This window comes from Camponotus floridanus, unplaced genomic scaffold (assembly GCF_003227725.1).
Source record: "Camponotus floridanus strain SB8 unplaced genomic scaffold, Cflo_v7.5 scaffold53, whole genome shotgun sequence".
In the NCBI taxonomy this organism is placed as follows: domain Eukaryota; kingdom Metazoa; phylum Arthropoda; class Insecta; order Hymenoptera; family Formicidae; genus Camponotus; species Camponotus floridanus.
Genome location: NW_020229692.1, coordinates 688,558 through 713,230, shown reverse-complemented (window position 1 = coordinate 713,230; position 24,673 = coordinate 688,558). Strand labels below are relative to the sequence as shown.

Sequence of the window (24,673 nt, the reverse complement as noted above, 5' to 3'; positions counted from 1 at the left end):
TAATCGCAAAATTATTGATGTAAATAGGAGAAATTTTTAGTTGAATCAAACATCGAGCTATTTTTCGGCGTTCAGTTTCAACAGCTTGGCAAGATCATACTTGTGCAGTGAATTGAATTGCATTGCCGATGATTGGCTCGGTCGAGTGCAACTTAATAAAAGTACGAATCTCTCGAATGTCCAATTACGACAACGCAATCGTTACGATTTGCTCGTAAAAAACGAGTTCACGTGATTTTCGCGTGACTTGCACGGGATAACGAGGGACGATTGTGAGATATCATTCTTCCGCAACCTTAGTTCCCTGTTTTTCGCGTCACTTCCAATCATGCCGGAGTTGCAATATATTCGTATCACTTTAGCGTTACTAAATTCGTTCATTTTTTCCAAAAAGATCTGTTTATTCAATTTAGCGTATAACGTAACGAAAATATATATATGTATGTATAATATATATTACAGTGAGACAATAAAGAGTTCCACAAATTAGGATTTTTCTGTATAACACTAAGTAAATATCACAGATATTTTATAAATATTTTTATAAAAAGCTTATCTTTTTATAAAACGTATATAAACATGTTTTTTTCCCGAAAAGATTAGACTTTTTATTAAATTTTATTATTATATTTAATTCTATTATTTTATTTTTATTAAAATAGTTAAATTTATAAGGAATTTCTGCAACATATAAATTTGCATCTTATATTGCAATTTTTTTCAGATTCTTATCCTATATAGAAGAGATACAACTGATTTCTAAAATGTCATGCAATATTTTTATTATTCTTGTAATAGCAATCGATTTTGATCGACATGTAAACGTGACTGTTCCCTTCTCAACGTGAGCGCTCTTGTGTAAGACTAATCGCACGCGATATTTGCATTTAATGATTTTCCTGCCTGTCGATAGAATTCGCTGGCGAATTCTCCATACAGAAATTTAGTTGGATTATACCGAAGATCTTTATATTTATCTACTCCATTTGCTCGGCCAGAATAAAAATCACGACGTGATTCCACGAATCATTGTTGCCATTTGATATACTTCTTTGAGCGGAAAAGAAATTTCGGCGGAAGAGAGGGGCGAGGGACAAATATGTAATTCCGAGATGTCAATTCGATCAACCGCAGTTGCCATAAATAAACATTAGTGCTCGCGAATGCACGAGCAAACGGCACAAATAGTCGGATCCGTTTCGGGTTTGCGCCCCGCGCCAAGTGCTATCGTTCGTCTTGATGTCGGGAAATTGTCCGAGGCATTATTCAGTACATACATACGCACACAGATTGTCTAGCTGTGATGGAATTCTCGAGAGGCGGTCTCTTGAGACGACTGTTCTCAGGGAATTCTCGAGAACATCGGCAAATTCCTCGTAAAATACACACACAACATCGCTGCGTAGAATGTTATAGCTAGGGAACAATAAGATATTTGCATTGCAATCTAAATTTGTAAATAATATTGCATGCGATATCGAGAATCACAAAGAAATAAAGATTAGAAATAAAAGTGTCAAAAAAAATTAATATGACCATTTTATAGAAAGTCTCATCGAGAGATACATATCTCATCATATGTTGTTACATGCGAAATGTCAATTTTATCAAACATCAATGACTTTCACATAATTTCAGATCATTTTCGAGGAAACAACAAAAAATACATCCACGTAATAGATAAAACTCAAAGATGTAATTATATATGAGAGAGAAATCACATCTCTCTAACAAACTCGATATATATGACGTGTACATATAATATTAACGATCCAGAAAGGAAAGTTGCACAAACAGCTTCCAAGTTTCATGACTTTCTTCCGGTCGTTTGTTTGTATTAACTTTGGCAATGCATGTCAAAACGATAAGACAAACTCTGCCGCGAAAGAGGCATTATTATCACAGTGTGCCGCGCAATAAATCGCAAGAAGTAACCTTCGCGTCGTCCAATTTTTCGCGGACAAACAACCCTCCGCCCACATCTCCACCCCAGGGCGAACACCGCCTTCGTCGTTTCATAAAACGCAAAACAATAGCAGGGAGGAGCACTGAAATGCCCGTCACAAGAGAGATCAATCATCCAGGGAAAATGATATCGTTGCAGCAAAATTCAAGCACTTATCGCGATGCATTACAGAAAAATCGATGTTTAGACAATTTCCCTGAGATGTGTTCCGAAAAATCATATCATGGACACTTTTCGATCTAATACTGACCATCAAAACAGATTCAAACATTCATAACTTTACGTATTTTATTACCTTTTAATTATATTCTGTAGTATTTTTATATTCAGATTATATTGTGTTCGGAGAGAGGAGGCCGATGAATTCCATCATAATTTTATTAAATTACACAAGCCATTTTTCTTTTCTAAAAGGGAAAAAAACCTTCTCAATAAGGTAATAAAATTGTCTTGTCCGTTTTTATATAGTTAATGAAAATTGTCAAGAAAATACAGAACGCGTATAATTCATGTATTATTTTTTAGAATACTTTTGATAATTTCAAAATAATACAATATATTAATAGAAATATTTAATAAGAGCATTTATGATATATATTCTTATGTTCAAGATACATATATTTTGCACGATTTTAAGATTAATCATTATCTAAAAAAATTAAATATAAACCTCTCATTGATGTATGATTACACATATCACGACACATGATTTGAAGAAAATGGATAATTGTCAATAAAATTAAGTCGATAACGCAAATGAAGATATTTAGATAATATAATGTAATCACAGAAAAGAATGTGCGTAGGAAGTGATTTTAGTGACCTAGTTTACAAGTACAATCGTTGCTACTGCAGCTGTATCCTTGGCAGCGGATGTGAACTTTTTATTCGAGACGGAGCAAGCGCGGTAGACGAAGGTCAAGGACGAAAAATACGTAAATCCCGGACTGAGGGTTTCTCTGGAGGAAAGAACCGACGGGAGTGAAATAGACGGAACGTGCGTTTCTGGGTCGAGAAAACAGCGGTTGAATCGCATCGAAGGACGATTACAGCCGGGTGGCGTCCTGATAAAATATGCCGCTCCTTCGGCAAACGCGAGAAGAGGATACCGGAAAATGAGAGAATGATATCCTTATAGAATTTATTTTACGCCGCAAACTTCAATGCAAAAGGCATTACGCAAAATACTATCTTCTGTACGGTCGCTATAATGCTAAAGTCTGGATGCAGATAAAATATAGAATTTATTATATATTTATTATATATAAAAAAGCACTTTCTTTTTTTGTTTCTCTTAATTATGATATTTTCTATTTTTATAGATATTTTGAGATAATGTAAGGAGATATTTTTTAAGAAAATCTTTACATCTTGTGGAAATGTTAGTATTATATAAGTTAGTATATTCAAACATTTAAACGCTTATTAACTGATATTACTTTTAATAATTTTACATTATTATTTTTTGTAATCGTTTTGTAGAGATTTATTTTATACTATTTTATCTTTTTTTTATCTACTTTTTCTTTGCTCATCTTTGTATATTTGATTGTAGAGAATGTTTTTCTGTTATAAAAAAATATTTAAAAAATGTATAAGCATCACTCTAAGGATATTAATTTTCAAATCTATTAAAACAAATTATAAAAAGAGATAAAATTCAGAGCATGGCGTAACTTTGGTCCAAAAAATTTGGTTCGAAATTGTTCGAGAAAATTCATAAAAAAAAAGGACCAAAAAAATATTCGCATGGACATACGCAACGTACAAAGTCCAATTAACGGTACGATGGAGTTTGCGGTGTTAATGTTACTGCAGCTTCGTTGTCCGTACCACCGATGTGCTTTATCAGCTTTCCGGATTGCCCGAGATTTTCAACCCGCGGTCGGGACAATTATCGGACGCGAAATATCACGTTATTTCGCGACCTGCGGGCAAAACGAGCCGCAATTGCGACCACGGCGATCGCTCGTCGGCACAAAGGCAGCCACATAGAAACCGTTCCCTGCAGCGGATCGGTCCCTTTGGGAAAAAGCAGCATCTCCGTCGATGATACCCGCACGTAACATCGACTTTTGCAAACGCTTCTCAATATACGGTGTGTTGTATGATATGGCAAGTCGCCCATTTCGCGATAACGTATCTATTTCACATTTATTCTCCGACTCCTTTTTTCACTGCTGCTTTCATTTGCCTTTTTGCTTCGCTCTATATGTGTTACATATGTGTATGTCTATAGCTGTTTTTGTTAATAAATACAAAAGAGAATCAATATATTGTAGTTTCTTAAAGAATTTTTTTAAATGCGAATTAAGATAATTTTTTTTAAATACCAACATTTTTATAAATATTTTTACATTTAATTACATTTAATACAGATAGTACTGAAAGTAATTTCAGATAATAGAATTTGAATTTGAGAGTGAAATCGAGAGAAAAATATTATATATATATATCCAAATATATTACAAATACCACAAGTCGAGAGGAAAAAAAGCAGTTGGCAATGTGCTCAAAAAACGAATGGCGATATCAAACATGTACGTCACGTGCACAAAAGTTTTGCTTTTTTTCACGAGTTATCACTGATTTTTTTCTTTGATAGTCGGTCACTGAAACACAATGGACTGTCCAAACTGTCCCAGCTCTACCGTTTTTTACGATCGACTGAAATGAGAAATTTATGCGTTTTACCGCTAAAATGGACAAACCCCTGGTGACAATTTTCAAAAAAGTGAGATTCTCGTTTATCCATGAAAATACAACCGCCACGTGTAAAACGAATCAAAAAAAAGGACGCGTCGTGCGTTTCGTAAAATATGCGAGCATCATGGAAAATAATGAATTTCATAAATCCCTTCGACTCGTCATTCGTACAATGCGAGATCAAAATGAAAAGACATGCAGTTATTTGCAACTTCCGTTACGTAACTACGATGGAATTTGATAGACTGCGAAATACTTTGTATTCCTAAAATATTAAAGCTATAAAAAATAAAAAAATTTGCTTAAAGTATTAAAAATATGAAATTTACAAATTACAGTTTGCCATTTGTAAATATCGCATGTGAATGCACGGAATGCAATGAGATATATGCGTCGAATTAATGCGGTAAATACCATCCACGCGCAAAATACCATTATCTCTAATCATTTCATTCGGTCTTGCTGCAATATGTATTTTGCACGTGAGAATCGGCATATCGGCACGCGAACATCCGAAAAGAACGGCCATGAAAAACATAGCTGATGATCTTACTAACGAGCTGCGAATTCATGACGTAACAGATCTAATGCATACCTCGCAAGGCCATACCGAGCATAATTGACTCTTGACTTTGTGTTAATTGCGCACATTTTTCTCCGCTAGCCATATATACTCACTGACGGAATATGAAATTATTTGCAGAGAGCGAGTCGAGGCACGAACCATCATTAACCATTACGGTCGATATCCGGAATGCAGCACATCCGATAACAAAGGATGTGATGATAGAATAAATTATTTCCTGCGGATTAATTAATCCTTATCCTATATTGTCGATCTGTAGCATCATTCTTATCATTTTTTTCTTTTAATTCTGCACGAATGTAAATATTTATTTGATAATAAAATGTCATCTTCAATTGATAATATATATTATGAATATATATTATCTATAATATATATTATGAACTTTCGTTGTGTAAAAGATCATTGACAAAAATGACATTAATATCATGAATAAAATTTTCTATTAAATTTGCATGTTATATCTAAAAGTTACACATAATAAAATTTGCGAGGAGATAATTCAATTTATATCACTCATACACAGTAAAAAAAAAAGATTAAAATATAAATACATAAAATAAATATATGTAAATTGTATAATTTTAATAAATAGATATAATAAATAAATAAATATAATTTAAATAAATAAATATTACATAATATAAAATAATTGCCTAAAATAAAATACAACATAATGTAAAAAAATAAAAGTTTTCAGCAAAAAAGAATTCATTTTTGAATAAATAGATCAGATATTATATGGCATATATAATAACGTATGATACATGATTATTTTACGCTTAATACACATCACAGCTCGCCGAAATCTGGATAAATCACGTGTATTATGGAGCTTTTATTTTTATCGTCGACGATGTGTCGCGGGAGTTTCGCACGTGCTTTATAGGATACAGATAGATAGGTACGCGCCGTTGCATCTCCCGATGCTGCCGACTGCATCGCGTGCATTCACAATGCAACACGCACGATCGGCGCAGGATACCGGTCGCTGGAAAATATACTACGAGAGTGCGATGCGAACGAGCGGAACGGGAGTACGGAAGTACGAGAGAGGAGAGAGCGGGATCGGGAAAATCTATCGATGCGGAACGATACTGCCAAGGCAAATAATTGCACCACGATCGCTATCGACAGATATCTCTCGATAGAGGGGAGGGGGGGAAAGAGAGAGAGAGAGAGGGAAGGATCTTCTCTTTCCTTTGATACCCGAATTATTTGCAATTTTCGTATTTGCGACTCCAAATTTTGCATGTTACCAATAATGCCAATAATAATGGGATTGGGAATCTTGGTCGTGCAATGTAAATTGGAAACATTAACTTTACGTGCGTCAATATATATGAATATTGTAATTCGATTATTAATTTATTCCAGCGATTGTGTGTTTGAGGTGCACGTGATACGATTCGCATCGTAGAATGCACTCACGTTGAACTCGCGACGTTGCATGCACGGAGGAGGAACGCGTCGTGTGTGCAAGGAATAATGATTATTTGTCAGCCGATCGATCGTACATGTCATATCGGCCTTAATTCCGCATCGCGGATCGTTTTGCATTAATATTATTATAAAAACGATAATTTAAATTAATTATTTCCCGACGCGCAGACTTTTCTTCGAGCCTGTTTAACAGGTTGCGAGCACGTGACACGGCAATCATCTCGTATGTTATCACATGCACATATTGCGTACATTTCGATCGTCGCAAAACGTTGCACCTAGAATATATCCTTATCGCGTATGCGCAAGTCGCATTCGAGTAAGATAGGATCGTTATCACAGTAACTCACTTATGCACCAGTTGCGAACGGAGAACTAATCGGGTTACCCTGCCTCTCCTCTCGTCGCGATATACTCGTCCTTTATGCACTCGCACGTTGCACTATACGTAATCTCGCCGGTTGCGAGAGGCGCGATAAACGCGTTGGAGCGCGTAGACGACGCGCGGCGTAAGAACGTAAGAACGTGTCGAGGTGGTGTGTCGAGGCCGAAGAAGAGGAACCCTCCCTTTCCACGTCGTTCACGCGCTGTTTTCTGACTCACGATTCTGACACTAGGTAGTGAGACAGAGAGGAGAAAAGGGGAGGGGAGAGAATGAGCTACTCGATTACGAATGCAACACGTGTGGAATACAACGCGCCCCCGCCTTTCTTCGTGGACGTTGCCTTCATCAATGGTTCCCTTCCTTTTTCGACGAGATTCTGACCGGTTATTGCGTTTCCGGCCGAAATGTGCTTCAGTAGCGTCGAAATTTTACGGCGAAAGTTTAATTTGATAAAAAGAAAATGGTATCGTCAGACATTTTGATGATTTTGACGAACGCGCGAGAGAGAGACACTTTATAATTAAAATTTTTTTATTTCTTCGATATTAATGAAAACAAGCTAATGAAGTGTCTAATAAGGAAGAAATAAACGACCCGTTGAGTCAGGAAATATCTTCGAAAATATATATATCAGCAATGTGTAAATTATTACTCGAAAGATTACTGTTTTAATTACGCATATTTTTATATATATTTATGTATAATTTTGCACTGCATTAGAGGAAAGAAAGGCAAATAATTAAATGATAAAAACAATTACATAATAAATCTGATATATAAGTGACAAAACTAATAAGAAATCGATTATCGTTCATCTGTCGATTTTTCGATGTATTTTTACTTTCGCAGAGTCGGGAGAAAATTAAAAAAGGTTAACGACGGTCTCATAATTAGAAGAGAATCGATCTGACGCGACGGCCGGACGAGATTGAAAACTTTCCACTCTATTTCTGTTATAATGTAATGATCGCGTGATATTCTGACATATTACCAATGTATGTCGTATGCCGTATGTATCGCAAATACATGCACATCGATAGTGACAGGATGTCGGGAACCGCAATGATGACGACAACGAAATACAAATAATATAACGATAAAGAGCGTCGAGGATGATATAGCATTTTGGTATGTTTACTGAGAAACCTCTAATGAGGGCACCTGGTTCATTTCCCTCTACAAGCTGTATATAGTGTATTTAAGTTATATGTATATGTGTATGTTTAGATATATATGTACATATTTACATGTATACGTATGTATGCATAAAATGTAGACTTAAAACTAGAAAATAGGGCTCTTCGTGAATGCTGTTAGTATTAATAGCATGTATTTGCACTTCAAAATTAGAAGAATAATAAGGTATTATGTGCGTATCGATTAAAAATTTTAGAGATAAAAATTATAACTTCAAGATAAATTTAATCAAATTAAAGTTGAATGTAAAATAACATAACATTTGCTGCATATTCGAAAAATTTGTATAATTATGTAATGTAAATTAAAATTATTGTATTTTGCCAGATAATTATATTTGCGAGCTTAAATTCAATTTATTATTCTTTAAATAATCGTACAATTAGCTTACAATTAGCATGACACAAATATATCGTAGCTTACAATTAGCATGACACAAATATATCAGAACCGATATGATCATAAATTCATTTTCTTCAATTTCTCTTTTAGACATTTGCAACATATGAAAAAAAGAAAACAAAAATTGAAACTTGGCAAGAATTCTACGCGCACTTCCTATATTTCATAAATGCAAAAGTATTTTACGTAAATGCGGTAAATTCACATGAAAGTCGTATTTGCAACGTGGCATTTTTGGATTGACGCTTTTGCGGAGAATTTATCGTAATCATTTGCGAATCGAACGCGAACTGTAAAATAATTTATTGATCACTTAAAAAGTAACAACTGCATTACGCGAGCAAATTTATCGTATGTTAAATTGTATCGTATTCAGCATCAATTATGTTCTCATTAATTATCTCTAATAAATTATGTATTATAATGATATTCGGAGAGATTATCTTGTTTAGAAATCAACATTTAATTATACGCAATAGTTAATCTATATTTCAATAAAAAAATTCGCAATATATTTCGTCTATTTATAACAATATATTGGAAAAATTTTATTTGTTTTTTTCCGAAATTTTCATTTTCTATTTCCATGGCAATCTGTTGTATATTGTAAAATACTGATAGCTTTCTGATCGATTTCTCGTAATTTGTCGAGATTCTCTTTCGCATCGCTGGAATGTGAAAATTTATGCCATTCACACTGTGATTTCATCGAGTGAGTCATTAACGGATATTCGAAACATCGAGCAATCGTTAATGACGATTCGATTCTCACCCCATCATCGAATTACAAGAGATTATCGATTCTTAATTATTCCATCAAACCAGTTTTAAGATAGATTCATGTATAAATTACATATAGCGTTTAATTTTTATTATATTGCTTGTACTAAAACTGAAAATTTTAACTTAAATCGTAATGTAAGTTTTTAACCTGTGTGCCTTTAAATTTAATAAATAAATTATATTCAAATAAAATGGGAACATAATTAACATAAATTATATTTGCATTTTCTCGCTTGACACAGCACGAAACTGTGACATGGATTTGTGGGATGAATCAGTAAACGACTGAGTCATCCACAAGCTATTAGTAAGCTTGATATAAATCTTTATTCGTCATAGTTTCCCTGATTAAGTTCGATAATATCATTATTTCCGTCTTGTACGAGTGTTATATAATTAGATTTTATATTTTCTTAGAGATTAATGCAATTTATTATAGTAAGTACATATACATATATATTTTTTCACGCATATGTATGTGCGTGTGTAGGCGAAGTTAATGCTGTAAAGTACAGTCAAGGTCTAAGAAAATGTTGCGCTCTCGTTTAGCTAGTTGCTCCCAGGAGGCAATTTGCTAATGGACGAACTAATAAATAAATTATAAAAAAATTATCTCAACGTACAAAAAAAGAGAAAGAAGAAAAATAATGAAAATTAAATTTCAGGTTTAGTAGTTATCATATCATTAAATTTTGTATATTTTAATTTTTAAAATGAAGAGAAAAATATTTCGTCAATATTTGTAATTCAGCAAACAGGTGATGGGGAAAAGTAATAAGAAATTCGTAGCGGAAAAGATGTGTTTCGCCTTTCACGAGTACAGACACAACTAACAAATTCAATATATCACAGAATTATATACTTATATCCGACATAAAATTACATTCTGCGAAACGTTCTAGCATCTATATATTTTAAAAATCGCACTTAAAAATCTCAATTATATGAAAAATATACAAAATGTACACGTGGGTTAAATTCGTCACGAAACCTAATTATCAAGCTATTTTATGTTGAATCAAAACCCTATGAGAACGAGAAAGAAAGACTGCGAAAAGAGCGAAAGAAAAGAGAAGGAGCTTGATTAAGCTGAAGGAATCATTTTCGAATCATCGAAGGAAACGGTAGATGAAGCTCACAGATAGCATAGGTAGATCTCGGACGCATTGCATAGAGAAACTGCTGATATGCGGAACGCAGTAACAATAAGAGGAACGTTAAACGGTCGACGCTTCGTAGCTTATTGTTCGCCACTTCGCGTAACGGTATCATCTTTGTCCCAGAAACGCTCCCGATCTCCGTATGCACTTGGTGACACACTTTGGCACAATGGCGCGCACATTAATCGCATAACTGGCGGTGTGGTTGCGCAACCGCCCTTCCCGCATTGTTGCCCGCGAATGCACGCAAGCACGTACGACACAAGTATGTACACATATACATACACACGCGGGCACGCATCGAAGAGATCGCTCCAACGTGTAACGATCTGCCCTCTTGTCGACTTATATCGTAGCTTCGTTACCGCGCGACGTCAATAATTTACGTTCGTGCGCGAGAGAATTATGACGTTTCGTCGACAGCGTTACATAACTTTGCTGCATTACGTGATTGATACGTCGTAATTGCTGTCATTTGCTCAGTGGTAAATTTTGTGCACGAAATCCATCGCGGTTTTTTTATCGACTTGACACGAGAGAAAAACTTTGTTGGTTCAATCGATATATGTTAATATTTATTTATTAACTTGAAGTATATTTGTTGTCACACGCAGTTTTTGGCAAAAATCGAATTAAAGGAATCACTGATAAGATGGCTACTATTCGTTAACAATCATACTTGTAAAGATATTTTATCAGAGTGCATACTCTTAAATCTTATAAATAAATTCACTGAGAATCCATGATTTTTCAAATATCTTTGTTTAAAATGTCAGGTAAAATTAATATGTTTGTATAAATACCATTTTAAAATAAATTTATTTTTTACGCGTGAACTTTATACTCTAATATAAATAAAACATTTTAATATATTTTAAATATATTTTAATATATTTTAACTTAAAAAATTTCATGAAAATTCTATGAAAAAATTCTATGAAAATTCCCCGACTTTTCGGAGTAAAATAAAAATCTCTGAGAATTCCAGGTTTTCCAGATTCTTTTCAGAAGTATACATCTTATTTATAAAGGCATAGCCGTATATCAGCAATTAAAAAAAATAAATTGTTATTTATCCTGTCTCATTCAAAAAATTCTTCGAGTGTATAAACTTAAGTTAATTTTATTTATATTTATTATTTTAACTTTTCGCATTTTATGTAAAACTGGAAATATGAATTTTCATCTATCGATTTGGCCAATCAATTTACGGTCAATCATCGCTTAATTAACAATCGCATCTTCAATGACGACGAAAGATATATGCTCGAAATATTCATTATCTCCGGATAAATCCTAACGACACTTACATCCCGTTGTAGCGGAGCTTCGTTATGTCCCATACCATCACGAGATTGACAAATCCGGACTTAGAGTTTGCCGAGTCGATAAATTCGCTAATACACCGAGTCACCGACAACTAACAACAGATATTATTCAACAACGAGGATAACTGGATCACTGAGCATTTCCTAAATCTCCACGAGTGGCGTGTCCCGCGAGTTTCCGACCAACGAAGAGTACCATCGCCAGGATAGGCCCGCCGACTGTCGCTTCCAACCGAAAATGTCGCAAACTTGCCTAATGAATGTACAAGGTTCGCCGGCCGAGAGAGCGACGCTCTCGGAGAATATACATTCGGGTTTAACACGCGTCTTCAGGTGAAATCCGTCGTCAGATTTCGCCAACTTGGCTCCGATCTCTCGGCAATGTTCTCTAAAAGCATCTTTGAGCAGTGTAATAAACTCGCCTAATGCAATTCCGCGCTCGCCAGGACATGTGCTGCAATTTCTCGAGACAGAATGTAATTAGAAATAGATACACAGAGATTTTGCGCATAGTTTTGCGGATTATTGAATGCGGTAAACGTTGAGTGACGCATAAAGTAAAGTACTCATAATATATTTATAATATAATTTATTAACTTATATAGTGAGACAGAAAAATAAATGAACTAATTTTTGTTCTCGTGGAGGAGAAAAATGAGAGCGCGGAATGTAATCTAGAAAGACACGAATATAAAATTGCAAATCTAAAATTCTCGAGAGCTTCAAATATACTTAACATAATTATTGAATATGCTCTTCATACATTATAAGATTTAATTTCATCATTATAAGATTTAATTTTCAATTGTAACTAATTATATCAATATTATATTGTATATTATTTATTTCATATTAATCGCGTGATTTATATATTGAATTATATTAATATAAATTAATAATCATTCCTCATTATTATCTACAAATAGAAAATATAAGATAATCAATCAAAAAAAGTAATTATTCTACAATAATAGAATTGTCTTTTATCTTATTAATCTGAAAATAAATGGTAAAGAAAAGAATTCACTTCTGTGAACAGAGAAAGCATTTTCGATGCATATAAAATAAGACTTCTTCACGGCTCTCATTTTGCGATTTGTCAGAAAGATCGCAGATAGTAATCATGATTATCTTTTTAGAATTTTACGTTATAATATCTGGAAATTATCATGCTTTGTTCGTAGTGTATAGTTCGCGGATTAAAACAAAAATATAACTTAGTTTTTTATAGAAAATTGCGTGAAAAATCGGTTTCATTGTTTTTCGGACAAGAAATTATTCTCAGATTCACTGTAAAACTTAAATTGTAAAAAATTAATTTTCTGTTATTGTCGTTTAATTTTTTCCCCATTCAAATTCCGAAAAATAATGTAAATAAAATTAGTAATTAATCTCAAATTACGAGAAAAAAATTTGAATTTGAGTATCTTTTGCTTTTTTTGGGGAAAGTCAATGAATCAAGAAGTTGTAAAAATAATTTGAGCGTAACGATTCGAGCCTGGCATTCTTTAAAAAAATCATCAATCAAGTTTCTTAGAGTGATCTTAAAAAGCAAAGAACCGGACTATCTCGTCCCAATTTTGTCGCCAGACGCGACAACAGAATGATTTTGATTAATTCGCGATGTCCACATTTTCACGACGAAAGAGCGTCATTAATAACGCCAAGCACTTGTTTTCTTTCGAAGCTCTCGCAACGTGTGTGCGCGAAACGCGTATGTGTTTGCCGGAAAAAGATGGTGAACTTCCGGATTAATCGTACGCCTTAGTAAAAAATTTAATTGCGAGCTTTCTGCGAAACTGACGTGTCTCTCATCCAGCCCGAGAAAAGGCGCAAAAAGAATACGTCGAAATAATATGACAGGAGATCGGTCCTTGCGAGGATCAACCTCGGAGTTAAACGGCGGATGATGCGGAAAGAGCGACGTTATGATAGGCGGAAAGATAAATGAACTAATTTTTATTTTCGCGGAGAAGAGAGATGATAGCGCGGAATATTCGAGAGAGACATAAAGTACAAGACAAATATTGCAAATCTAAAATTCTCGGGGATTATAAATTTACATAATTATATTGTTTAATACCTAATTGCAATCAATATCAATTAAATCAATATTATATTATATTTTATTTCTTATTAATTGCGTAATCTCATATGTATGATTTATATATATTAATTTATATATTAATATAAATTAATATAATAACCATTCCTCATTAGTATCTATAAATTAACATTACACACATCTATGATTTAAATAATATAATCCACTTTAGAAAATTAATTTATCCATATAAATGTTAATCGTTTAATTTTCTAATAAATAACTTTAGAGAAATATTGATTTGTATTTTTAATTTGTCAATCAAAAGGCAATCATCCAAACTTGATTTATATTTATATCAAGACTTTTTTATTCTATATATTAATTTAGATTATAGAATGCAGATATTACAAAGGTTTAAGTGAAAATACTAGTTTAATGCTACTGTAATCATCAGTTACTAATCGGATAACATAATGATTATTTCACGAAACAATACTTACAATATATCATTCGCAATATTTTTCGAATTTGCTTTCTCTCGATAGCAACTTCTCCTTCGGTCAAAATATATTCGGTATATATTCGGTTGATAACTCATTGAATAAAACTAAATTTCTTTATGTGTTAATAATCTCAAACAAGTTATTGTAATCAAGTTATATTTATATTTTTGAGATTCGTCAATACAGTTAAGAGACTATGTCGCGAGATCATTTCGTCAATGTAAACACCAATAATTAACGAATTGTGTTAGCTTAAATATCTTCATTTCAACTAAAATGATGATCAATATTCTATTTCTTTTATTTTATTTTTATTTCCATTTCCAAAAACGTAGTTAATATCTTAAATTATAAAAAGGATAAAGAGTGTACATGCATTTATCATATATTTATTTATATATTTATAGAAGATCGATAATTGTGTCCAACAAGAAAAAAAGATTATTACATGCATCATGTAAAAATACGGAAATTGATGCAAAGTAAAGTTTCCTTAAACGAACTTTCCAAGATAAACGCAAAATAAATTGAAGCTCTTCCTGCTATCGAGATTCTGACGGCGACGAAAGGGTTTGACAGCGTGAGGTATCGAAGAAGGGTTGCAGAGCAGCTTTAGGTTCGTGCAAGTTTAATTGGTTTCCGGAATCCATTTTGCCTGGTTTTTAGCCTCACGACGACACGTTTCATTTTACCCCTAAACCCTTGTCTGCTACGTCCGTCCCTACGTCCATCACTTCACTCTGTCTTCGGATATCGAGTTTTACGATCAACTCGCTGCGGGCGTTGAATTCGTCCGGACGTAACTTCCGCGAAAAGTGCCTCGTGCATCGCATGAAATTAAATCAGGAAATTTTCGTGACGTACGGCAGCGGGTTCGGAAAATTTTCAATCCCTCCGAGCGGACGTTTCGTAGCGAAGTTACCGTCACGGAAAAATCTATATTTCCTGGTGATGCTTTTTGATTTTTCGCGATTTTTGATCTCGACGTCACATATTTTAGTGCGCAGAAAGAAAGACGTAGTTTCTCCTTTTATATTTCTTTACATTACTTCTGGTTAATAAAATATCTAGATTATTCATCCACCACTTGATCCGCCTACTTGACTCCGTTTAATGAGAAACTTTACATACGATATAAGAAATACATCATTAAATAGTGCCACAATATCCCTGATCTTATACGTACGAAAATGTCATTTAAAAAAAATTCCACTGGCTTTACACACATCCAAGATATAATTTAACGATTAACGATGTCATAATTGACAGAATTATATAAGTTTTCGTTATTAACGAACGAGAATAATTGACAAATCTAAGCTCATATATTTTTTAATTTCTTATTACTGAGTGAGAAAGATAGAGATTTGTATTTTGAGATATATTTTTTTTTTCATTATTTATTTATAATTTATTTCTAGATAAAATAAAAATTTTTTGAAAAATAACTTATGTAATGAAGAAAAACAAGGAAAACTTTACGTATTGCCTCTTTTACTCTTTACCTTCCATTCTCTTTATCTCTCCAAATTTTTTCCTTTATCTCGCGAGTAAAATCGCCCTCGGGGTTATGCCATGGTCAAATCTTTACCTTGCCATCAGATCGATCGAAACGAGAGTAAGGAAAAGAGAGGACCAATATCTTGCTGACTCGGCGCTGCTGAAAAGCGTGCGCTGACATCAAAATCTTGCCGGGCCGCAAAAGCAAACGCCGCTAAACGACGCCGGCCTTAGTCGATCGCGGAAAATTTCTCTCCTCTCTTCGACGACGGCGTCTGGTAGCGTCGCGACGACCTCAAGACAGCTGAGCCAGCGTTATCGCGCCGTCGCCAAACCGGAAGACTTATTGGTCCGTGGATTCGATGACCGCGAGTCCATACGTCGGTTACGAGTCGTTCTGCACAGGCACTTCCGGCGGCCGACTCGTTAACCACCGATCTCTAGCCAGTTTACGCGGGAAACAGTCATGTCAGCGAAATTCGCGACAAGTCACAACAAATCGTCTTTCGATCACGATAGGTACTTTGACGTATTTTCTTTTCATGCGGTCGCGCGATATTGTCATCCATGTAAAATCGTTCAGCTGCAACTTTAGCAATTTTTTGGCAACGTGTTAGGAATTCTTTCTCTCTCTCTCTCTTGAATGTTATTTTATTTTTTTTAAATGTATTTATTAAAATAAATACAAAATTAAATTAAAATAAAAATTAAATTAAATTAATGAAAATTTTAAGTGCATTTATTTTAATTCTAAATTTCATAATGTATGTGTTTTGATTTTAAAAGAAACATGTGTTCAATATTGATTGATATGATGTAAGTGAAATTAAAAATATTCACCATTTTTTTAATTTTTGCATGTTTTATAGATTTAACTTCCACTTTTGGTTTTGTTATTTTTATTTCTGCATTTGTTTTATAACATGAAGGAATTTTATATCATAAAGAGAGAGAGAGAGAAAATATATTTGGAACATGAATGTTTTAATCTCTTGATGCAATATAAATTAAAGAGACATCTCTTTTTCATGGTTAAATTGGTCTAATCTCAAGGAACATTTATCGCTTAAATTTCTATGGCTTTTATTAAGTACGCCTCACAATGCCACGTTTCCTAGACAACGACCCTCTAGAGATCGTGCCGCAACAAACGATACATTATACAGAACGGTCCAGAATTGGGTCGTGCAGTGTAAATTAAACAAACTGTGCAAATGCACCCGTTGCGCGGTAGCAAGCACATATTTCGTTGCAGATGGCACGGTTCAAAGACGTATGCATTATGCGTGCTATGCGACAGATTTATTTTAGTTACAATGTGAACGGTAAAGAAGATTAAATTTTATCCTATTGTTGATCTAATTACAGAAAAGCATCGCACATCAACTTTAATGCAATGAAAAAAATTATTTTACCGCTATATATTTCTTAACACTGTAACATCAAAATAGCAAGATGTTGGAATTGGAGAAAAAATTAAGCGACGAGAGAGATGTAATTTTTCAATTATATTATTGATAGGACGAATGTTTAGCAAATGAGTTATGAAAATTGATTTAATATCGTATTTGATTGAAACGAGTGATGGAATAATGTACGAAATAGGATACTTTTTGATCCTTGAATGGAGAAAGATTTCACGAATTAAAAGTAGGAAGTATTTATAATCGTATCTCTAAGCAACACGCATGGGTTAGATATACCGAAAATAGTGCGGAAATTCCCTCAGGAAACCCCGAACAATGCAACGATTCTCGGTGTCGCGTCTGAGGGAGGAAAGGGAAAGGGAAAGGGAAAAGGAAAGGGAAAAATTCCCCAGGAAGTCCGTGGAAAATTCCCGGTTAGTGTACCACCGCTTTGCCATCATCTCACGCCGGGGAATCCATTATTCTTTGATGATGCAAAAGCACCGCTTCCGCAGCCTTGGAAACTGTTCGGCGTGAAAGTGTTCTTAATCCTCGCTACACGTGCTTCCGTTCAGCATTGCTACGTAATTGCGAAGTGCGAGGTTCGCGAAAAGCTCATTGAGAAGTGTGTTAAAAGTCTTAGAAGCGATTATCTGTATCGCATTGTTCTACGAAGATTCTATATATACAATTTTACGATAAATTAGTATTTGCTATAGAGCAATAAAAAACAGTAGTAAAACATATTTAAAAAATCTCTGTCTCACAAGATGTAAAATAGAATGGAATAAAATAAAAAGAAGATATATTACATATATATTTTAAAGAGAGAGAGAGAGAGAGATCTTAATTTTTACAAATATTGAAAAAAAAACCAGAAAAGAATATAACAAAATATCGAACGGAAAATATAGAAGAATTTACAACCTGAAGACACAAAAAGATATCGTTAAAAAATATGAAATGTCAAGAAAAATTGACAGCGATAAGATTCATAACTAAAATCTCTAATAAGAGAAAGATCATCTTTTCTGATTGTTTGATGTTAATATTATTCACAATGATAATCATTTATTCATGCATAAGAAAATACACATAATTCATGAAGCTTTCTATGAATATTTAATTGATATTTCTGGATGCAAAATTGCCGAATAAATTTCTCGTTTCTTTCGCACACGTCATTGTCTAAGAGTATGCAGTTTTTGCGAGTTCCCTTATTCCGGACCAGACATCTCCGGTCGGGATGTCCGGTGGGACAAGAGCAGGAGAAATTAAATTTGTCCCGACATACGAGAGTACGGTACAACGAGCCGAATGAAAAGGGGAATTTTCTGTCGACCATCAAAAGCTAGCAAACAAAGTACTCGTGATAAGTCGCTCAAGAGCAAAAGCGAAATAAAGAGCTCTTCTTCAAACTCAGGAAGTATCAGACTCGAAAAGCTATGATAATTCACTCATAATTTAACATATTATAATGCAATAAATAAGTTGCCAGTTATTTAATTAAATAATGGAATTTGTCGAGTGTTCCTTCCGTTGTTTTAAAATTAACCCTTACAAATGTGTCACAATTTAAATTTCTTCGCTGATATAAGAAAATAAACGCGCATTGTCATGCAACGTGCAAACACCCATTATTCGGCATTGCCCAGTATCGCGATGACCAGAATTCGGCGGTATCTGGCGAGGATGCAGTAGGACGCATTCGGATCGATACAGAGAGGATACCGCATCACGTAAGCGAGATTGGTCGGATCCGGTAACTCGCTCGCTCGTGACCCGGGCCAGATGCGACCTTGGCCCGCATTTCGGAGATGCAGCTGCGCGCATGCCGTTACATGCATACCCGAATGTATCCATTCGCGTGCCTACGTGATCATTAAATTGTATCGTATTATATGGAGCATATACCGCGCTAATCCCATTATCATTCGAAATACTATATTATTTGAAAGATTTAAAGGCCAAATGAATTTTGAAAAAAGCACCAAATCAATTCTTTGATTCGTGAAAACTCGAGATTTTATGTTCGAAAATACAACTATAAAGTAGATTCGACAAAAGTTTGATCATCGATCAATCATACCGAAGATTACAATATATTTTAATTAAATAATAAAATTCTCAAATTGATATCGTCAGACATATATGTTCGAATTAATATTTCTGGCGATATCAAACACTAATATTACGGATAAAAATGCATTTGTATTTCGCAATCGGCGCGATATCGTCGGCGATACGAGCGAATCACGCGGATAAAAAAGCGAGCAAAGGATTTATCTGGGGGAACCGGAATGCGTGCGTCAAACGAAGCTACGGAAAACAAAGTCCGTCAATCAACATCCGGGATTGTTTTAATCAAAGGAATAAAAATAAACAATTTACCTGAAGTTACCTTTGAAGTGCGCACAATTATTTTTTCATAACATGAGATGTCACGTCTTGCAACACTCAATACTTCAAAATGACAGGGCGGTTAGAAAGATTTTTTTTCACGGCGAAACATTGATTGAATTCAATTAAACGTTCGAGTCCGGCGCCGCCGCTTTGTCGAGTTTTTAATCGACGAATCGGTCGAACTTTCACAGGCAGCAAAAAAAAAGCATTCGTGTGATTTCTGCTCTCGTTATTCATGTGTTTTTATATGATTTTAATGTCAAAATTGAATCTGTTGAATTCGGTGTTAATTTTACGTAAACGACATGCGTAAATAGTGACAAACAAACGCTTTGATGTGTGAAAATCAATAGGCAGTATCGTAGAATCGTTAGCCAATAAACGAGCGTAGAAACTAACTCAGGTTCAAAACATTGGCTGGGATTCGAATAAATGTGTATTCAGGAAATACCGGGAGTGAGTCTATATTCAGAAAAGGAACAAATGCAACGATGGATCAGCGGCGCACAGGTGCGCGAAACTTTTGCGGCTGGCTTAATGAAGTATTCCATTCATGGTAATGTAATGTTTAACTACTCTACTGACTCTAGCAGACTCGTGCGCGCGGAGTAGCCAAGAGCGCAATTAGTTCTACCTCGCGCGCCACCTCATCCCATTTTCTCGATCAAAGTCGAACTTTTTTATACGTCCTACCACCGAGCGAAAACTCCACTCGCGCCAATGGGATTCTTCGAATAGCAAATGGAAGATTAGATTAGATTACATCCCCACACAAGTAAATTAAATTAAATTTGTTAAATACTTTATATAAAGACCGAAATTTCTCGCTCGAAATATTTCCAAATACGGCATTGTAAGAATCAATTCACAGTTTGCGGTGCACTTGTATAAATTGTATATCTATAATTTAATATTATATAATTTTTCGAAAATATGAGAAATATTGCATACGAAAGATGTAACTTCATCTATCAATATTTTACAACAATGGAGATGAATAAATAGATCTTGTTATACATGATTAAGTATAAAAAAATCTAATCTAAATAAAGCACAATATAAAATTTTAAGAAAATTAATCTAGGAACAATATAAAAAACCGTAAAAAGAAAAATAGAATAAAAAAGAGAAATCGAATTAAGACTCATAAGAATATAATTTCGAGTGTTGTCGCATCGTATCTCTAATCTCGTCTAATTTTCTACTCCGTTTTCGCGACGTCCAACGGTGACCTTAACTCGAGCAATCCTGGATACACGATATTGAAGCCTTGTGATAACGTATGAGAAAGGTACGACAAATAGACAAGTCAATAGGAATTAAACTGGCCGGAGTAAGTCTAGCAAAAGTATATAACGTGTCCGGACAATCCCATTTCCATGGCACAGCCGAGCTCGGGTTCGATGAGCTCTTAATCCATCGACAATTAGCTCGTGCAAATTGGACCGATCGTGAGCTTTTCACCATTCATTCGTGACCCTTCCTCGTCGAAAATATCTGTCCGATACAGGCGATTTATCCGTTTTATTCGGTTTACTTTGGAAATTAGCGTGACGAGATTCATTACACGATTACGCGCGAGTGATCGAAAACGTGAGATAAACGGTTTATATTTAACGCGTTAATATTTTTTAAATCCCTATCGAAAGAGGTATAAGACAAATTTATTTTTGTGTAATAAATGAGTGAATTGTGACAAGACGAAAGTTTCATATAGCTCGAAAGTTTCGGATAGAACTGACGAACAAACTTCGTTTTCAATTTTGAGAGAGAAGGTGTAACTATTCGTAAAAAATCTCTAAAAAAATGATGACCGAAGCTACAGCTGGGCATGATATGTGATGAAAAATTTTAAGAAAAGAAACTTACCGTGAGACGTCTTCCTGGGAAACAGCCCGCGGTGTTCCGGTGCCGTGTAGAGCGAGGGAAGACGCGTGGCGTGATTCCTGCGAGTACGGTAACATCGAGGTGTTGTTCTCTAGTGCCGACACGGAGCCATTTTGCTTACCTGTTGGTACAAAAGATCGTTATTTATCACTTCTTACCCCCACCTTTTTCGCATGCGCAAGAAATATTGAAATCATTTCGTTAACGGTGTTTACGTGAATCGTTCATCTTTGTTGACATCGAACTTGTCCCACAAAAGATTTGACTGCCAGCTTAACCGATATATATATTTTCACATTTTATAAGTAGAGAATATATTTCTTGAAATAAAATATATTTCTACAAAAAATCATGATAATAATTATAAAAAATTAATATTATATGATATAAAAAAAAAATGTAGATTATATTAGTGACATGTATAAATATTATTTACAAATTAAAATATTTATATAAAAATAAATATTTCATACAAAAAATTTTGAAAAAAAAATCCAGTTAATTTCAAATTATATAATATTTGTTTGTACATATCACTGAAATAATTATCATATATTTCCGATGAGATATTTTTATTTATATTTGTTATTATTTTTATACAATTTAATCCAATTCGATTTTATTATTGCATTAAATGATATTTTGACGAGTTTTTCATCTAAATATATTATTTATTGTTTCATATAAAAAAAGAATAATTAATAAATAATAAAATGGAAAATAATGATCTTAATTTAAAGCATGTTTATTTATTCGTGTGGAGTCTTCTTTGGAAAATTCACTGACCTCTCGGGCAACTGCTTGGCGATTAAAGCAAATATTCGGATAATCCCGCAGGACATACCGATCTACCGCAGCATTAAAGAAGCAATTTGAATTCAGTCGACATTAATCCACTACTTTTTCATCCATATTAAACTATGCTATTGCATTTTTTTTATGTTTGAAGAAAAATACAAAAAAATATTGTCCGCTCCACAATTATCTTTAATTTAATTTTAATAATCCATCATCGTTCATAAAGAAAAGAATATAAAGAAAAAATCTTACATTCGTAATCGAACTTTTTTATTCGTTCGCCAATTTTGTCCATAGATATTGAGAGAAATTTCGTTAAATCACAAACGAGTTCGGAGCTTTCCTTTTTTTCGTCCGCGCATTTTTCCGCAGCATCGAATTTTAACATTGCACTCTCGAGATTTCCCCGATCGGACATTTCAGACGCGTGGTGCGCCGCATTCGAAGCACACGATAAACGGAAGAGGGAGATAAGACCGCCCGCGGGAGTGCGATTCCAAGTGAGTTTACGGGCTCCGTTTTACGAGACCGATGAATAAGTTACGGTCGCGATCGTCGGTAAAGCTCGACTGAGGGAAAGACTCGCGGATCAAAAATTCATTTCCGTACCCCTTAAAAGCAGAACCGGAGAGCTTCGTCCGTGTTACTTTCCAGCTGGCAGGGAGTCATGGTAAGATAGATAGGGTCGCGGTTCATTTGAATTACAACGCGTCGTGCAAGCGTCTCTGAATAATTAATAGAACGCCGTAATTATTATTTTAATCGGGACTTTGCGATGGCGAAAATTACGATTGCGACGACGGAGATGGTGCTACAATTTTTATTAAATCAATTTATACGACCGTACGACCTTCGATGTAAATCATCGACAACGAAATAAAGACTTTATACCCTTGATAGTCTAGAAAATCGTCTTTGCATTTATATTATGTAGAATATTCCGTCTTCAAAATGACTTTATTATAAGAAATCAGAATATCTTAAAAATTGTAAATTCAATATCATATCTAATTTATAAGATCTATTATATTTAATCTTATAGAATCCCTGAAATGTATTTAAATTTTATGAAATATTAATTATAATCTCTCTTCGCATGAAATTATTACTATCGATTTAGTTTATTATGTTTTGATCTCGCTGAACAACAGTTTATGTATGAAATGATCGAAAAATTGATTACTTACGTGGCTGAGGCGATAGAGAATTGTCCGTTGCTATTGGAGGAGGAGGCGGAGGTACGATTCCACTTTCCGGTTTGGCAACCAGAAGCACGACGCGATCTTGGGTCGCTTTCAGGGTCGCCACGGCCTCTTCGTGTGTCACGTTCTCCAGATTTTTATCGCCCTGCTGAAACCAACATGGTTCGATTTGAGCGATATGTGCGCTTTTTTGTTCGTGTGCGTTTAACATTGATTCGTTGACGATCAAGGGCAAAGGAAATTATTTGAAACATTGCCAAGCTTCTATTTCTTCGCAGATTGAAATTTAAAGCACAACGCGTCTCGCCAATGATATCGTATAGAATGTATAGAATGAGTCATTAGAAATTCGCGTCTAGTTTCTGGTGAAGTCGCAAAATGTTAAAATATGCGTAAATAAACAAGATATATTTCTGCATTTATGCTTGGCATTCGTATTAATTCTCCGCGCGATTTATTCATTTTTCGGGTAGGTATCATTCATTGGGAAATGTCCTTTTCCGTTTTCTGTTTATCGAGAAACCGACAAGAAAGAGACTGTTTCTGAGATACGAACTTGGCATAGTCATGCGACGTACACAAACGACTCGATTACAGTACTGTGAGCATTCAATAACTGATTTTCCCCGTTCAATTTCCCCTGTCAATCTCTCTTTCGTTTCTTACCTTCTTTTTCCCTCTTCTTTCATTCATCGCAATTGTCTCTCTAGAGATACTGAAGACAATCGGATTATCGAATTGACGCGCATTAAAAAATGATTAGCGGACATTGCGATGCTCTTTAATAGATCTCTAATCTGCGATTTGCTAGCATGATATAAATTCAATAGCATACAGTATAGAAATAAACATGTGTATCTTAATCAAGACAGATTTTAATTTTTATTAGTAATATATTAAAGAATAAACATTAAGATTATATATATAAGAATGATTTTTAATACCATCATCTTAAAAGATTATATTTCCAT

The 24,673-nt window shown here is 34.3% G+C and overlaps 1 protein-coding gene across 13 annotated transcripts in view; it reads right to left on the bottom strand.

Moving 5' to 3' along the window:
• Positions 1-24,673, bottom strand: part of LOC105253961 (disks large 1 tumor suppressor protein) — a 248,261-nt gene that overhangs the window by 40,427 nt on the left and 183,161 nt on the right. For 10 of the 13 annotated variants that reach the window (XM_025412584.1, XM_025412587.1, XM_025412586.1 and 7 more), the window contains 2 exons: positions 23,688-23,850; positions 21,685-21,823 (listed from right to left, as the gene is read on the bottom strand). In XM_025412584.1, the coding sequence (XP_025268369.1) occupies positions 21,685-21,823; positions 23,688-23,850 (302 nt within the window). The remainder of the gene's footprint in view (positions 1-21,684; positions 21,824-23,687; positions 23,851-24,673) is intronic. The other 3 variants (XM_025412585.1, XM_025412595.1, XM_025412596.1) reach the window with 1 other exon arrangement.